The sequence below is a fragment of the Medicago truncatula genome, chromosome 6 (genome assembly GCF_003473485.1).
Source record: "Medicago truncatula cultivar Jemalong A17 chromosome 6, MtrunA17r5.0-ANR, whole genome shotgun sequence".
Classification (NCBI taxonomy): domain Eukaryota; kingdom Viridiplantae; phylum Streptophyta; class Magnoliopsida; order Fabales; family Fabaceae; genus Medicago; species Medicago truncatula.
Genome location: NC_053047.1, coordinates 10,687,456 through 10,705,757, shown reverse-complemented (window position 1 = coordinate 10,705,757; position 18,302 = coordinate 10,687,456). Strand labels below are relative to the sequence as shown.

Genomic DNA, 18,302 nt, shown 5'->3' with positions numbered 1-18,302 from the left:
TCGTATTTGAGATGTCGACGGGGTTATGTGCTAGCTTACTAAAACATCATGTATTTCGTCTTTGTGTTCTATGGAGGTTGACAAAACTTTAGGACTTTAGGATTGGGTATCATTGATTTCTCTTCGAACTCAAAGCTCGTCATTGATGCTTACAATAGTAATAATAGTAGTAACAATGATTTTAGAAGTATTATTAGTCATTGTCGACAACTACTAGCACCCAATTTACCAACTCTAAGGTAGTGTTTAACTGAAGGCAAGCAAATGAGGTGGTTCATGAATCAGTACACGCAACCCCATCAGAAGCTAGCTCCCAATTATCTATTGATGAACCGCCTTGTATTCATGATTTGTTATCTAGTGAAAAGAGATGAATTTTTCCCTTTAATAAATAGTTTTATGACAACATGATTTCTCTCTTATAGATTTTTTTTAAGAGAGTTAAGTTTCGGAAATTCATCTGGGTCAAGACATGCATGCTTTAAGATAAAGACTCCAACAACTCATATGGAGGTACTTGTATATCATTTACTAAGGTCCTTACATCGAGATTGGAGTTGAACATACATCTTGCAGGTGAGTCAACTAATTATCAACTGAATCAACATTTATTTTAATACAACACTTTTAAAACAAAGTCAAATAATCACTATAGTTAATTAAAAAGAGAAATAATTTTATTTTTGACACGTTTAAAAAGAGAAATGATAAATATGCAGGAAACCACCTTACGAAACCTTTGCGAATTGTTTTGATCGGCTAATTAATACATTACCCGACCATATTTCGCGTGAAAATTTGAAAATTAAAGTTTTCTCTATGTTTACTAAAACACAACACATTAGTATTATGAAAATTCTGAAAAGGTTATCTTTGCTGTATAAAATAACGTTGAAAAAGGGAAATGATAATTATTACGAGAAGCTACTTATCAAAATCTTCGTAAATTGTTCTGATTGGCTAGTGTCAGTCCATTGATCAACTATATTTTTCGTAAAAATCGGAAATTAAATTGTCATATCCGTTTACTAATTAACTAAAGCAACGTCTAGAAGTCCTAGCTCAACTGGCAAATTCCGAAATTACAAAGCTGGACTTCGTGACACGGGTTCGAACCCGGGACCTCATCTAAGACCAAAAAAAAAAAGCAACACATCCGTATCATGAAATTTCAAAATGGTTTCTCCACGATATAATTTTTTAAGGAAGTTTGCGGTACATAACAACGTTGAAAAAAAGGAAATTGTAAATATTGTAAAATGCTACTTCTCTCGATCTTCATGAACTATTCTGATTGGCCTGTGTCAATAAATTAATCAACCTTTTTTTTTTGATAAAATACATTGACCGATCATACTCTGTAAAAGAGTACCTATAATCACATGAAAACCATGAAAGCCAGTTGCTAAGAAAAAGGTATCCGAAATAGTGAAGGGTGCTTGATAATATTCCATTCCTTGAAAGCCAGTGAGTACTAGAGCCAGTGAAACGGTTGCTACTAAAGCGTAAACTGCTCGTTTTTCCTTCCCCGCGAGTATAGCATGATGAGCCCAAGTTACAGCTGCTCCGGATGAAAGGAGAATAGGGGTATTAAGAAATGGGATTTCCCGAGGATCTAAAACCCCAATCCCTTTTGGGGGCCAAATACCCCCGATCTCTACCGTAGGTGCCAAAGAAGAATGAGAAGAAGCCCGAAAATAAGCAAAAAGGAACATAACCTCCGATACGATGAACGGAATAGAACCATATCGAGGTCCTAATTGTACTACTTTGGTATGATGTCCTTCCAACGTGGATTCACGTAGAACATCGCGCCACCATACAAACATGGTATATAGGATAAATATTAGGCCCAAACTGAGAAGTGTTGCACCCCCTTGAAATGAGTGCATGTACATCACACCTCCTACGGTGGTTGCCAAAGCTCCGAGTGAACCCGAAATAGGCCATGGACTTGGATCTACCAAATGATAAGAATGCCTCTGAGATTCAATCATAAACCACTTTGCCTCGGTTGTATGTAAACCACCCCCCCTTCACCCCCACCCCCTAAAGTGGTAAAGAAGGGCTCTTTTGGGTCTTCTTATATTTCTATCTGACAGGACAAAGAAATAGGAAGGGATGGTTCTTTCATTGCATTGATAGAAGTCTAACTAGAAAAAGATCTCTCTATAACTTTGAGAAGAGAATCGTTGGTTTGACCGACGAACTACGTGGGAAAATGGACCTTCTTTCCTTTCTTTGATTTTCAGCAAGCATTTTTTTGAAAGTAACAATTCTATTTATGAAGTTTGGTTTAGGAAAACTTGCTAGTCGCGGATTAGTGCGTTCTGCGCCGCCGGCGGCGCAGGTTGATCTCTCTGGTTGAGGCTGCATTCTTTTATTCAACTTTACACGTGGGAAGGGCTTACTCTCCTAGTGGCTCGGCTTGGTCTCGCTCCCTTCCTGCACTATTCCTCCCCACTAAAGTTCTTTTTTTTTTTTTTTTTGTGGTGTCTGAGTTTGAATCACGGACCATACATATATTATGCATTCTTCCTGTCAACTGAGTTAAGCTCTATTTATTAAAGCAACGCATTATCATGAAATTTTTTAAAAGGTTTGACCAAAAAATCCTCTTAGATATTTGCTTTGACCAAAAAATAAATTCAATCTTGGGTATATAATTTAAATTCAAAGGAAAAATGAAAAGAAAAAGAGAAAACTTTGATAAAAATAGAAAAATTGAATGTCATTTTCTTGTGGACCCCACCATAGAAAGGATAGCGGTGGAATTTGTACAAAAGAATTTCCCAAAACAATTCAAAATTGAAACGCATCATCAAAACCCTAATTTCACATTCAAACATTGCTACACACTTTTCTCTTTGGTCTTCACTTCACAATTTCTACTTCAATTCTTCAACATTCTTCATTCCTAACCATAAAGGTATAATCTTTTTTAATTTCATTATTTTTATACAATAGGGTTTCGTATTCTTTTTTATTTTATATAATTTCTATTATTATTAACAAAAAAATCATTTTTTTTTTCATTTTTCGTTTAATAGAGTTAGAATTAATTAGGGTTTTTAGGTAGTGAAGTTTTTGATTCAGTTTTGAGTTTTTTGAACTGACCCATTTTCAAAATTAGTCTTTAATTTTGATTTTGTTAAAGAAAGTTTTTAACTTTTTGATTTAAATTAGTTTGCTTATTGTATTTAATTGTGAAATGTGAAATTTTGAACTGACCCATTTGCAAGATTTTTTGTTTTTTTTGGATTTTGTTACGTAAAGTTTTGATTTTTAGGTCGAAATAGCTGAAGAATGAAACGGGGTTGTGAATTTTTGTTTTATAGAATTTCTGATATGAAATGTGAAAAATTTGAACTGATCCATTTGCAATTTGTGTGGTTTTTTTAATTTTGTTTTGAAAAAATTTGATTTTTAGGTGAAAATAGCTGAAGAATGAAAAAGGTTGTGAATTTCTGTTTTATAGAATCTTTTATTTAAAATGTGAAATTTTGAACTGACCCTTTTGCAAGATTGGTGGTTTTGTTGATTTTTGTTTTGAAAAGTTATGATTTTTTGGTGAAAATAGCTGAAGAATGAAATGTGGCTGTAAATTTATGACTTTATAGAATTTTTTATTTGAAATGTGGTTGATTTTTTGTGTTTGTTTGTTCATGATTCTTTGTATTTATTTGATTTTATTGTTTTTTGTTTTGAAAAGATTTGAACTTTGTGAAAATAGCTGAAGAATGAAATGGGGCTGTGAATTTTGTTTTATAGAATTTCTGATATGGAATGTGGTTGATTTTGTGTGTTTGTTCATGATTCTTTGTATTTGATTTTGTTGTGTTGTTACTTACGGTGGTCTTTTTTTTTTTTTGGTTTAGTTCAACGATGGGAAGGAATTTGAGTCCTGTGTTACGAAGAGAGCTTGAAAATCTCGACAAAGACGCGGATAGTCGCAAATCTGCGATGAGAGCATTAAAATCTTATGTGAAAGATTTGGATTTTAGGGCAATTCCTATGTTTCTTGCTCAAGTTTCTGAGACCAAGGAAACCGGTACTGTGTCCGGAGAATTCACAATTTCGCTGTATGAAGTTCTTGCTAGGGTTCATGGGGTTAAAATTGTTCCAATGATTGAAAGTATCATGCAATCCATAATTCAGACTCTAGCTTCGAGTGCAGGGTCTTTCCCTCTTCAACAAGCTTGTTCGAGGGTAGTTCCAGCTGTCGCTAGATATGGAATTGATCCAACGATGCCGGAGGATAAGAAGAAACATATAATTCATTCTATTTGTAAGCCTCTATCTGATTCCCTCACGAGTTCTCTGGATAGTTTGAGTTGCGGTGCAGCTCTTTGCTTGAAGGCTCTTGTTGATTCGGATAATTGGCGGTTTGCTTCTGATGAAATGGTTAATAGGGTTTGCCAAAACGTTGCTGTAGCGTTAGAAGGAAAGTCTACTCAGACTAATTTGCATATGGGTTTGGTTATGTCATTAGCCAAGCATAACTCTTTGATCGTTGAAGCATATGCTCGACTGCTCATACAATCTGGGCTGCGCATGTTAAATGTCAGTGGAGAGTCTATGGATGGTAATTCTCAAAAGCGGTTCGCAGCTATTCAAATGGTGAACTACCTGATGAAGTGTTTAGATCCAAGGAGTATTTTCTCGGAGGTCGAACAAGTGATTGAGGAGATGGAGCAGTGTCAGTCTGACAAAATGGCGTTCATCAAAGGCGCTGCACTTGAAGCATTGCAAACAGCTAAGAAAGTTGCGAACGACAAAAAATTGAGAGGCATGAAGAGTCCTGCTTCAGTGACGGGTTCCAATTTTAGTCGGAGAGATTTCATGGATGGAGATAGTTCTTCAGGTGATGGAGACCGTACTCCCACATCTGATTCACCAGAGTCACGTACTCTCGAATACTTCCCTGGATATGGATCCCTGGCCGAGTCTCCTATTTCAACATGTCAGTCTATTCATAATTTGAACTATTCACGAAGGAGTGTCAATAGGAAGCTTTGGAGCCTTGAAAATGGAGGGGTTGATGTGTCTCTCAAGGACGGTCTGTTCTCAAGTGCAGAGGAGAGAAATGGTATGGATCACACGTTTCTGAATGGCGGAGATTTAACTGAGGAGTTTGCTTTCATCCCCAGAAGTCCTAGACATGGAATATCCAGAAGTACCAACACAAGTCCTCTCGTAAGTGTCTTAAATATTTGTGACCCTATTCGACATTATTTGATTTATGTTATCTGCTAATGAATTGTTTATGCATAATCACTATTGTACATACTTATTGTAGTACTTTTGATATAAGTTCAATGGAAATAAAGAAAGAACTATTAATTCATGAAATAATTATGCATTATTTCACTTTAAATTTTAATTATCATAATGTTTTTATGCCCAAGCTTTTCATGAGCATAAATCAGTTCCGATTTTGAATTAGTGTTTCTTTTTGTTATGGTAGTACATCGAGTTAAATTAGTGTTCCTTTTTGTTTATTGAAACTTGATGATTTCTTAAGCTTATGTATCGTTTCATGTGCTCAGAGATCACACCCTCGCGTCAATGTTGACAGCATTCAGATTTTTGACACTCCAAAGAGGCTCATTCGCTCTCTTCAAGACCCAACCGATGAGAGTTCAGATTGTTCTGAAAAACCGGTTCGAAGGTACAAGAGTCTATCATCGGGCAACATTGACTGGAGTCCATCAGCTTATTCTAAATATGACCAGAGTGGTTTAGCAAATCACGACAAGTATGATGGCAAAGAGTACGGAAGCTCATGCGGTGACGGACAGTATCAAGGAGAATCAGAATCAGTCTCATCAACCGACGAACTTCCTGCTGATGCTGATAACCAGAGGCTTTCTGAAGAGGTTCGTGAAAGTAGAAAAGATCCACAAATTGTTCGCATGGAAAAGCCAATTCAAACGACAAAGCGCAGATTTGTTTGCGGACTCTCTTTCGTCATTCTTGCAGTGGCCACACCTTTAATTTGGCTCAATAGTCAAGAAGAAGCACATTTCCTTGTTCCTACATAATGTGTTTGTTCATTCTAGTTCTAGTGTACAATATGAGAATCAAGAGAATTATGAATAGAGTTTTATGAAAGGGGTTGGTTAATTCCAACTAAATGTTGGGAAATTTAGCGTAGAACTAGAGGATCAGTACAATTTAGCACCTTCAATGTGCTTTTATTTTTCTTTGTAAGAGTCTGTAATAACTTTTGACTGAATTCTACCTTATGTTGGAATTAGATGAATCATTTCTGTGTTCAGCTAAATTTAAATTAGGTAAAAATATGGTGAATATCTGGATTCACTGTGACTTTGGCATAATCAAGGCGTTATCGCGATTTTGGGAAACCCACATTGTACTGGTCTCTAAGTACCAAGTATGAAAGAACTTGCATGCTTGTGAAAATTTTCAGAGTTTAAATTACATACGCTATTAGCGTAAAAACATCTTACACATGCATCTAATCATATTTTATCATACATATATTTTAGAAACTCATAAAAGAAAGTAGCATAATGATTGGCTATGACTAAATGAATGTGTAAAACTTTTTTACATTGACGGTGTATACAAAATCCAAAAGCTAATGTGTTCATGAGTTAAACTTTTGATATTTTTGAACACGCTGTTCAATTATATATTTGGATTGTGTAGATAGGCTCCTCCTTTCCATACATCTTGTGGACTTAATACTATTGGTTGGAGGACAGCTGCTTGACCAACACATATGTAAGCATACTTGCTGTAACTTTCAATTCCTGATGAGCCTGGACTGAACAGGTATGTTTCATCAAATCCATTTCTTCCAACTAATACTGAGTTTCTTCTACCCTGATTAAAAACAAAACAAAATCATTGGACGTGATCACCAAATAATAGCAAAACAAAACGCGTAAATAGTCATTTTAGTCCCTAGACGCGTGAGAGAGTGTCAGTGTGTTCCCTTCATTGATCAAAATTAAATAAACATCGCTGAGTATATCTTCTATTAATAATAGCAAACCAAAACGAGTAACTAGTCATTTTAGTCCCTAGATGCGTGAGTGCCGTTATATTCCCTCGACTTTATTTTAATCTTTTGTTATAAATGGCCTAAGTATATGTGTAAGTTTATCATTAAATCTATTGTTGAGGATTACGATTTCATACCCTGTCAATGAGTGTAAAACTTCGAGGCGCATTCGTGTATACAAGACTTATTCTCTCTTTTAGCTGCTTGTAGGTATCCATTTCCTCACCACTCATATCTTCACTATCTTCTGCTTCATTGTTCTGACTATCTGTTCCCCAACTTGGCAAAAATTGCTTAACAGATGATTTCCATATTTTTCCGAATCCTTTCTCTTCGATCGAATCCGGAGGACTCAAAATAAACTCCGATTCAATAGGCGGTCGGCTATAGTAATTTGATCTCTCTAATCCTATTGCATAAGTTGCTTCTGGTGTGCTTACTGTCAAATGACTCAAGATGGAACCTGTCATTTGAAGAGGCAAAGAGTTTGAGTTTGAGATTTCAAGCTCTGATCCTAATCCATCTTCTTCCAATGTCACAATGTATTTTAATCCAATCTTATCATACGGTCCTTTGTTTATTAATACTACCTGCATAAGATATCTTCAAGGTATCAAAATATATAATTAGCAATAAAAAAATTGTGAGAAAAATCATAAGGTGTTAGATTAGTGGTTTTCCTTTTGTAACCTCAAGAGACAGAGTTCAAATCTCGTCCGAGACACTTCTAAAATAACCATCTAAGGGGTAATAGTCAGTTTGATCCCTGAATGTGTAAGTAGTCACAATAGTCCATGATTGTGCACTTTATTAGTCAAAATAGTCTTCGACGCTAAAATAATCCTTCAATACTCACAATAACTCTTTTCATATATGCACTGCAATGACAATAAGTAAATACTTATAAAGACTGATATGACAATAAGTATACTAAAGGACTATATGACAATATTAACGAATTATTTTAACGTCAGAGACTATTTTGACTAACAAAGTGCACAATCAGGAACTATTTTGAAATTTCGACACATTAAGGGACTATTGTGGCTACTCGTTACACATTCAGGGACCAAAATGACTATTACTCCTGATAATAACCATTAAACATACCTGAATAGATTCCTCAGAATTGCCTTTAATGTTATGCAAAACCCAATTAGAAGGAGACCAAGAAACTTCATCATCATTATCATCATGAGTTTGAAGATTGAAGTTTAAAGAAACACCTCCTTGAATAACAGCATCACCAAATTCTCCTTCTGAAACTGCAGTATTAAGCAACTCAACTTTTCCACCATGCCACATAGGTGCCTTATAGGAAGTAATCAATCCACTTGGTAGCAACATGGTAGCAATGCTTCCATTTTTCAATTCCATTTTGGCCATACAACTTCCACCAACTTCTTCAAATGTGACTCCATGTCCATTGAATTCTTGTTCTAAGTAGTCATAGTTGATTGGTTGGTAAGGTACTGAAGCTACTTTTGGGAGATGAAACTCTCTCTTGTATTGGTTTTGTTGAATATAGCTAGGAAATGGTAAACAAAGTTGTGATGGTGGTGTGTTTTTAGTAGTTTTTGGAATGAAGATATTGGAGCAAAAAAGTGAAGTTGAAGCCATGGTTATGCTTCATAAATAAATGAGGTATTGTTTCATGCATTAAGGAGAGAATTTTTTTTGATCCTCTAGTTGGTTTTCTTGCTTGAAATTGATTCATGAGTAGATAAGGTTTTTGATGTTTTTTTTTTCACATTACTATTTAGCATTTCTGATATTTCAAGATATTATTCTAACTTTTGTCTTTTTCTATAAGCTTTTGTATCTTTTTGCTTGTTTTTCATTGCAATATTCAACAATGTATTTTTTATTTTCTAAAAAAATTGAGTTGTAAGTTAAAGAGATAATGAAATCTTAATTTAGTTATGATAATAATAATCAACTGATAAAAAAAATCAACTAATAATATTCTGAGTTCTGACCCAAATTATTTTAAGGAAAAATCGAACTGGTCTTCTGCTTCATACATTATTTCAAAGTTTAAAAGTTTAAACTAATAATCAATAATTTAGTATATTATTTATTATGCCAGATCTCAAATATATCTACCAAGTAATTTTATATCAAATCAATATATTGGTCAGTCTGATGTAATTCATATAAATTTTATTTCCATCGTCCAAAATGATAGTCATTTTGGCCATTTCAAACAAATTAAAAAATATATTTAATGTTGTATGGTAAAGAGAAATTATGAAATACTATCCTTTATTTATGGTGTGAGAAAGATAAATTAAAAACTTGAAATTAGAGAGTAAATAAATAGTTAAGGGTATCATAGGAAAAATAACATTAAATGTTTAATTTTTACATGTAAAATGACTAATAATTTAGGACAATTTTTTCGCAAAGAAGTATTCTGTAAACCATCCTTTAATAGAAATTTGTTCTATAATGAAGATGAGATTAAATAACAATCATGAGATAAAATTAATTAACTTCTGCTTACATTTTAGATCATCAAACATAATTTTTTCTGTTTATATTCAAAATCATAGTAGTCAACTAAGCTCTACAAAATTTCCAAAACAACTGTATACATAGCAACAAAAGAAAATCCAAATGATAGTAGAACTGAACACCACTCAAAAAGAGGAAAGAAATTAAATTTACAGACTACAATCTATTAAAATTCAAAATTTCTTAAGGAGATTTGTGGGACATGAGTAAAGCAACAATCAATTAGTCTTCATCCATGCCAGGAGCAGGTTGGTCTCTCCTTGGGCCACCAGCAGGTTTTGACATAATAATCTGAAAGTATCAAAAAACACAATCTCAATGAACAGATGGAAAGAAAAATAGATGACAATCTTGCACCCTTAACATAAGTTGTATGTATTTGCAATAATTGTCGGAAATAATCTTAGAATGAGATTTTGGAATAACTTATTTACTGCTCTTTAAGTTTCGTCTTGTGACAAACGTACTTGCAGAAGTGTTTGAGAGCTTATAAAAATCACTTATAACATCTTAAGAAAAAGGGCTTTGAAGGTGGCAATCAGGAGTTGTCAATGAATAATTACCTGATCGACTCGTAGTACGGTGCATGCAGCATCAGTAGCATATTTAAGAGCAAATAACCTGAGCAGAAAAGACGATGTTATGAAACGAGTATTCCATAACTAGAAAAATTTATTTAGAGAAATCTAGTTTCATGAATTAGGAAAAGATCATCATTTGCTCAAAAATCTATTTATATAAAACATGCATTAAAAAATAGCTTACTTAGTCACATGTAGATCCCAAACCCTCATGGTTGAGACATCCTTACAAACACCCGGTTCCAAATCAATGCCGACTTTGGTATTTCCATTAGCATGTTCTGCATAAAGAGAAGATATGATCTCCATTGCATTTAGTCCGGCATTCTCAGCCAAAGTTCTTGGAATCATCTCAAAGCTTTCAGCAAATTTCGCTATAGCATACTGATCCAATCTGTAGAACCATAAAAAAAAAAAAAAGATTATTAAACAAACAAAAATAACGTCCTAAAGCAGAGACACAGGGCCTAATTCAGTAATAATCTGTAAGATAAAGTTCTGCATTAAAAATTCTAAGATCGAGCTTGTAAAAACTTTAGCGAGAAAATATATCGATCAAACCAATAAACTGCATTGAACCACAAATAAATAATCATGATAATAAATAGTGAGGCATACTCTATGAAGCCCCCGATACAAGCACAGACACCAGGCACAACAATGCACGGACAAGTAGACACCTTAACAATTTAAGAAAATGTAAGTGATTGAATGTCAATCACCGAAACTTTCAATGTGAAGTGTCGACCCTACATAGGGTATACTTAAATTATATCCCAATAGATAATTATGCCAATGTCTCATACTCACAGATGGAGATGTGTAGCATATATTCAGAAACAGTACAGCATAACATACGCAACTAGTAATCATATTACATTCCCCAAGTAATGAATGTGTGTATTCCCACATTGAAAACACACGTCTCTTTTTTAGGAAAAACTTAAGCAACATGCAACGTACCCTGTTTCTTTGAAGGAAAAGTCTTTCACCCTTTTAGCTAATTCAATTTCAGTTGCAGCAGCTCCAGGTACAATGCGGCTATCCCTGCACATGGCCTGAAAAATAATTGAACAGAAGAAGATTAATCTACAATTAATATTACAATTAGCAACAACTATTGAGAGAAAAATGCATTTTGGAAGTGTAATTCAAACCAATTAATATGAATTCTTTGGTTTACAGAGGCAAAAGTAACTAACTTCACAGTTATTAAGAAATTTAATTAATTATAATTAATCATCTTGATCTCATAAAAAATATAAGTGTATTCTAAAACTTGTTCTATGACAAATGAGTCACAAAAGTTGAAATGTATTTTAGTATATAAATTATTAGAGTGAACGGAAGTTATATTTGTTTATGAGACCAAAATGTATGAGCAATTTTTAACTTATATTAAAGACAGGAGGGAGTACCTTGTAAGTGTTCACTCCATCATCAACTGCCCTTTCAAGATCATCTAGGATACTATCAGTACTTCCTCGTAAAACCACAGTGGCAACAGAATTTCCATCAACTTCATTTTTCACAATGGTCACCTGAAAATAATATGCCGCACATAAAAATAAGAACAAAAATAAGTTAGGGAATAAGCCAATACTTGTAAAAACAATTACATAAGAAAACAAGGAAATGACGGAAAACAAAAATATTGCTTTAACTTACCCTGGCACCACCAATTTCCTCGACTGAAACAGAATCCGCAAATCCAAGATCATCTGGGTTTGGTTGGCAAAGTTTCAGCTGTAGGAGGAAAATAAAATGGATTAGGCAGAAGGTAACAAGAGTCTCTATGTAACCAAAGAAGCACAACACTAACCATTGCGACAGAACCAGTTGTTCGGCAAAATCTACGTAGTTCAAACTTTGAACTGATTTTCAGAACCATAAGCCTACAAACAAGAATACTGAAGTTAGAAAATAAACTCTACTCATACCACAGCTTCAAATAGCATTAGACATTATTTAAAACAACAAAAAAGAGAACAACTGCACACACTTGTAACGTTCACAAAAATGCAAAGCCATCTCTCCTACGGCTCCACCACTAACAATTACTTTCGCACCAGAATCCGCAACTGCCTTGATGAGCTCCTCTACTTTGGCCTCTTCAGTTTTTGAATAGTTTTCTAGCTATACGATTCAAAACAAGTAAAATAATCTCAATAACCTAAACCATCAAATAATTTGAAAAATGTAAACAGCTCATTGTAAACTATAAAAGGAAAACATCGGCCGAAATCATAAGCTCCATTTGTACAGTATCAGGTAATAAATAAAGCTATTACCTTACACAGTAAGAAATGGTTAAAAATCAATAGCACGAATTATCTTAAAACTGTTTCTATATCGTGTTACAACTTACAAGTTTAAGCTTGAATATTTGAAATAGTTTCTAAGCAAAGGCTCTAGCAAGAATTTACAATAAAACACCATAGAAATGTCCAGCATATCAGAAATAGATGGAGGTACAAAAAAATAAAGGCATAATTTGAGAAACTCCATGCTTATACGACTAGACACAAATCAATGTAGCACCGACACTTCAAATTGAAGACGTCTACAGTGTTTGACATCGACACTTACACATAGGTTACATTCAATAATTCCATTTTCTTGGATTGTTATTGGAGTCAACATGTCGGTGTCGTGTTTGGTGTCCGTGTCTTTGTCAGTGGTTCATAACTCATAACAATTAATAAATTTCACAACCAGTTAAAAGAAAAGAGAAAAGCTATAGTAATCAAATTCAATAGTCAATTTGTTATACCTGCTCGGCTGAATGTATGAGAACAGTTCCTTTAGTTTCAGTTGCAGAGGTATCAACACCTCCAGCAAACACAGCAACCTTAAATAACATTAACAAAAGATCTCAGAAATGCAAAATATGAAAATCTGCCAGTAAAATTTCATGGAGATGAGATGAAAAAAAAAATTGATGCATTGACTTGATGATTTCTAATCAAATTCAATCAAAACAAACAGACAAACAGATTTTGATCCATGATGGTAAAATCATTAGAATTCAACAATAAGTGAGAGTAACTATTTTTCATACTTGGTGGCCGTTTGGTTTCAGAAAATGATTTTAGTTCATTTCTTATTTGCATTTTTAATTATGAAAAATGCCACCACTTTATCTTATGCTTGCTTATTTGTATAGGAAAAGTAAAAACAATATAAATTTTTTAAAATTGTTTTCTTTACAAATAGTGAAAGTAAGGTGGAACATTTGCAATGAAAAATGAAAACAGCTTCATCAGAGCCTATATAAATTATGATTAAAAATGAAAACAATTCACAATCACAGTAAAATAAAATAACATCCACAACTTCACACATCAATTTAAGAAAATAGCGCTAAAGCAGTTAATCAACAGTCTTGATCCTGGTACCTCCGTTATTCAATCTTTAAACAAAGTAACAACACAAGATATTTGTTTTTACCACATGGTATCTCAGTTATTCCATCTTATCTACTTAGCTCACTATGTTGTTTGTTTATTGTAATGTTCTTTATTATTATAACTTTAATATTGTTTACTGCATGTAAGTCGTAAGGCATTAGACGGATCATGGGAGAGTATGTGAAAAGCAAATATGATGGGCCTAAAGCCAAAGGTATAGCCTACATATTACTAAAAATGCGGGCCAAAACTAAAAGTGTATGTGATATATTTCTGCTAATGTCACTGATATAGGTAATAAGTGTTCTAGAATATTCTATGTTCTAGTTTGTTCTCACTAGTTAGCTTGACAGTTTTCACAACTGTCCATGAGTTCAATTGTTAGCACTACACACACCTAACACTTATTCGAATCATGAGATCCATTAATACAATTCTGTTTACAATTGAACCATTTCTCTCTCTCAAAATCTCGGCAAACTCTACCAACACAGCGCAAGCAATCATAAGATCATAGCTTGGAATCAACCCTCTCCAATAAGACAGCATCTATAAAGATCTAACCTTTGCTTTTTCAATATGCTTTATGCTCCCAACAGCATCAGTTCTCAAAACCATTCCCGGAACAACTGCACTGTTATGTAAACCCCCTCCTAAAAGCTTTGCCACACGGACATTGTCCACATTAAAGTTTGCAGGGTTTTTTGGGCACACTTGGATGCACGCCTGTATTTTCGAAACAAAAGTAAGAATGATCAATCTATGCGCTGCTGCAACCAAAGCATCTTAACATAACAAAATGGGACAAGCAGGATATATTTACATCAGCAATAAGAGAGCATAGGGTATCCTCTTGACCAAATTGCTTGCTAGCAACTGCTGCTCTCATTCGAGAAATAACTTGCTCCTTATCACGCACATCCATATTCTCTGAGCCTTCCTCCACAAGTTCATCTAATATTTCAACTGTCTAAAACATGACAAGCAATTAGAGGGTATAACAATTGAAGGTGAGCCACTGCCAATTGATGTCGAACCAATTGAACCATGATCCAGAGGAGGTCTCACAGATTCGATTTTCAGTCCAGTTTTTAAAACATTAGTCAATATTGAGACTCTCATTAGAAAACAAACATACCTTATTGATTGCTTTAGTATATCCAATGATGATCTCACTCGGGTGCAAACCCATCCTAATAAGTTCCTCGGCGCCTTGCAAAAGCTCCCCAGCAAATGAAATAGTTAAATTTGCCCCATCCCCAATTTCCTCTTGTTGAGCCTTACTAGCCAAAACCAAAATCTTGGCAGCAGGATGCTGAACTTCAAGTTCATTCACAATTGTCGCTGCATCATTCGTGACAAAAAGCTTGTCCAAATGATTTATAACCATCTTATTCATTCCTGAAGCAGAATAAACATCACATAAGTCCAACAACACCATTCTAAATTTAGCCAAACCAAACCAGTTCATTTTCCAATCCAATTCACTTTCTTATGCAAACACAATGAACTAAAAGATTTGACTCATGCAAAAACTTTCCAATCATAAATCCCAAATTCTCTTCATAAATGAAAAAAATAGTAACTTTCCAATCACAATATATTCCAGATATGAAGTAAAATTAACTCTAATCATTATGTCCAGTAAAAAAATTCACTCATCAACAATCAAACACTTATCACAGATCCCAAATTCTCTTCGTAAACAAAAAAAATTACTATTTTCAACTCTCCACAATATTCATATGAACTAAAATTAACTCTAACCACTACATTTCAAAATCTGAACTTCTCGAATTTGAAAGAAAAATCTACAATTGGGACGAACATAAAAGTTAAAATAAAAACTAAGAAATGGTGAATGTGATTTTTGTTACTATCTTTATATTCACAAAGATCCCAAATTACCTTCATAAATGAAGAAAAAAAAAAAAAAAAAAAACTATTTTTCAACTCTTCACAAAGTTAACTCTAATCACACTGTTCAGTGAAAAATACTAGATCATCATAAAAATGCAAAATTAAGCATACCCACATATCAAAATCTAAACTTTCTGAATCTGAAAGAAAAATATTCAACTGTGATTCATAAAAAATTGCAAAAAAAAAGTCTAAGAAATGGTGAAAGATAACTCATGAACAAAAATCTCTTCATAAATGAAAAAATTGATTTTTTTCAAATTTTCATACTAAAAGAACAATATTCAATTTGGATTAGCATAAAATTACAACAAAAAATCAACTAAAAATTACTACTATTTTTCAATTCTACACAAATTTTCATATGAACTAAAATTAACTCTAAACACCATGATCACTAAAAAATACTAGATCATCATAAAAATGCAAAATCAACAATACCCACATATCAAAATTCAAACTTTCCGAATCTAAAAGCCCAATATTCAATTGGGATTCATCCAAAATTGCAACAAAAAAGAAAATCTAAAAATTTATGAAAGTGATTATTGTTACCATTAGGGCCAAGAGAAGTTCTGGTGATGGTAGAAAGCTGTTTGCAAGCATCGATGTTCTTGAGAACAGCTTCATCGAGACCAGAGAGATGCTTGTGACCCTCTTTTAGCATCGATTGCATTCCGTATGCCATTTTGTGGGAAGAACGAAATCCCTAACCCTAAAATGAAGAAATGGGGGATTTGGAGATTTTGTTGTTTACACTGAAAGTGTAAAGTTTGAAATTGATTCAATGAGGGTATGAGGTTTTTGCAAGAGAGAAGCTATTGAAGAAAGTGAGAGGGAAAAATAATGTATTGTCAATGGTTAAGGATTTTTTTTTTTTTTTAGGGAATAAAAATTGTTAGTAAGGATTATTTTAACTTTTACTTTTCGTGTTGATTAAATTGGTTCACGCAAAAAAAAAAAAATTGATGGAAATAAACTTATTGCATTTCATTAAATAATGTCAGAAATACAAGATGAAATGTTATAGTAAATGTGGAAACTATGATTAAACGGAGCTTTCTTAACTAAGCTATGAGTAGCATCATTGGCTTGTCTCCGAATGAACTTCAAGTCTGAGTTCGCTAAATCAGTTGCTAGCATGTGTCTACAGTCATTAATAATGACCATATTATTTGAGACACCGTTGCTTCCTCCATAAACATTATCTACTATCTTTTGGAGTCCATTTCAAAATCCATATTCAGCAGATGTAAATCTTTAACCCATTACGTAGCGGTCAAGAGCCCCATCGCTTCCCCTAAATCAACGTCGACAATCGGTGCAAACCATTCTGTCTTTGCAAGGACAAAAAGTCCCTCTTCATCTCTAATACAAACACCGATTCCGACTTTATTGAGAGAGTTGGAAAAAGATGCATCCACATTGCATTTATAACGGCCTAGGCTTGGTTACGTCCATTGCACACATGCAGTGGTTCCTAAAGTATTGAGATGGATTTTCGCTCTTTTAGAAAAAATAAATTAGTCCTAAACTAAAATTCTAGTAAGATTATTTAATTTTAGCTAATTAAAACAAATTATTTAATTTTAGTTTAAATTTGTTTACCATCTTATAAAAAACAAGCTTTTGTTTAATGTTCACTTTCATTTATTGTTTCTGATTCTGTAGGCTACTTGACTAAAAAAGGATAAATTGTTTTGGAAAGTTCGTTCATTCTCAAGACAGAACAATTATATGATAATTTTAATATGAAATGATTTTAAGATGGATACAAATTTTTCTTCGTTAATATTTTTAAGTGTTAGAATGCATAATAATGACCAAAAATAATGCATAATAGTGGAAAAAAATAAATCAATAATGTGTGAAAAAAGAAGAAGAATAATATTGGGGGAACAAGTTGGATGATCATAATCATAATAAAAGGATCAAACAACTAATTTTTCAGCGTCATAAGAACACTTTTTTTTTTCTTTTAATCTCACCACCGTCAGCTGCAAAGTGAGTTGATGTTTTTAGCAGAACGCTTGGTTTTAGAATTGAAAGGTCGTTAATGTTTTCAACAAAACGCTTGATTCTAGAATTGAGCCACAGACTGAGCTTGAGCTTGGGATGAAGAGGGTGTTACATTTTCAGTGAGTGAAAGTGGAGATTCTTTGTCATCATGAGCAAGATTTTGGGATTTGGAATCCTTTAAAGCGAGCAATTTACTTTGGAGTGTAAAATGAATAAAATAAATCAAATGTAGATATTGTAAGTACATCATGGCTGTTAAAATAACAGCTATCAATTTTCTTTCTTTCAACTGTACTCGCTTTAGAGAATCTAAATCCAAAATCTGAGCTTTTGGGAATGTAGCTTTTCTTTAATAGAGAGGAGAGGAGTACATTCCTCTGAAAGCATATGCACCAATCAAAAAGCCACGTATTCTTTTTCCAAAAAGCGTATTCAACTAGAAAAAATTTAAGCTCCATCCAATAGTCTAACTTTACAAATTTCAATTGAGTTTTGATGTTGATAGTTTGGCTTACACCAAAGTTTGGCCTATAGGTTGAGCATATCAAAGGAACAAATATTTAAACCAAATCAAACCACATGATTTGAAACAAAGGTCAGAACATTAACAAATCCCTCTTGTTCAAGTTCAACTATTGATTGTAGGAAAAGTTGTGAGATATAGACTTGTATTCTAGGGCGGTGAATAGTCCACCAACCAAACACTTTCTTTCATATTGAAACTACTTACAATGCTGCTGCAACCACTACAGAACCGTTGGATCTAAGATCTCAAGCCTTCAAACAAATTGCATGTAATTAGTTGCATGTCCAAACCATAAG

The 18,302-nt window shown here is 33.6% G+C and overlaps 4 protein-coding genes across 4 annotated transcripts; 1 reads left to right on the top strand and 3 right to left on the bottom strand.

The window, feature by feature from the left end:
• Positions 1–1,316: 1,316 nt before the first annotated feature.
• LOC120575974 (cytochrome c oxidase subunit 3) lies at positions 1,317–2,462 on the bottom strand. Its single transcript, XM_039826907.1, has one exon. It carries the CDS (start codon positions 1,995–1,997, stop codon positions 1,317–1,319), a length of 681 nt encoding a protein of 226 aa, XP_039682841.1. The 5' UTR covers positions 1,998–2,462.
• Positions 2,463–2,796: 334 nt separating this feature from the next.
• Positions 2,797–6,286, top strand: LOC25495866 (protein SINE1). The gene is made up of 3 exons (XM_013596123.3): positions 2,797–2,929; positions 3,879–5,196; positions 5,550–6,286. The coding sequence occupies exons 2-3, from the start codon at positions 3,886–3,888 to the stop codon at positions 6,042–6,044; spliced, it is 1,806 nt and encodes a 601-aa protein (XP_013451577.1). The 5' UTR covers positions 2,797–2,929; positions 3,879–3,885; the 3' UTR covers positions 6,045–6,286.
• Positions 6,287–6,519: 233 nt separating this feature from the next.
• On the bottom strand, positions 6,520–8,777 carry LOC11412540 (protein NDH-DEPENDENT CYCLIC ELECTRON FLOW 5). Its single transcript, XM_003618964.4, has 3 exons — positions 8,144–8,777; positions 7,171–7,623; positions 6,520–6,852 (listed from the first exon to the last, which is right to left on the bottom strand). Exons 1-3 carry the CDS (start codon positions 8,651–8,653, stop codon positions 6,655–6,657), a joined length of 1,161 nt encoding a protein of 386 aa, XP_003619012.1. The 5' UTR covers positions 8,654–8,777; the 3' UTR covers positions 6,520–6,654.
• A 719-nt stretch (positions 8,778–9,496) lies between these two features.
• On the bottom strand, positions 9,497–16,318 carry LOC11413023 (T-complex protein 1 subunit theta). The gene is made up of 13 exons (XM_003618963.4): positions 16,017–16,318; positions 14,680–14,942; positions 14,365–14,511; positions 14,106–14,267; positions 12,905–12,982; positions 12,134–12,267; positions 11,954–12,026; positions 11,800–11,877; positions 11,550–11,672; positions 11,095–11,189; positions 10,316–10,525; positions 10,114–10,171; positions 9,497–9,841 (listed from the first exon to the last, which is right to left on the bottom strand). Exons 1-13 carry the CDS (start codon positions 16,147–16,149, stop codon positions 9,773–9,775), a joined length of 1,623 nt encoding a protein of 540 aa, XP_003619011.2. The 5' UTR covers positions 16,150–16,318; the 3' UTR covers positions 9,497–9,772.
• Between the last annotated feature and the right edge of the window lie 1,984 nt (positions 16,319–18,302).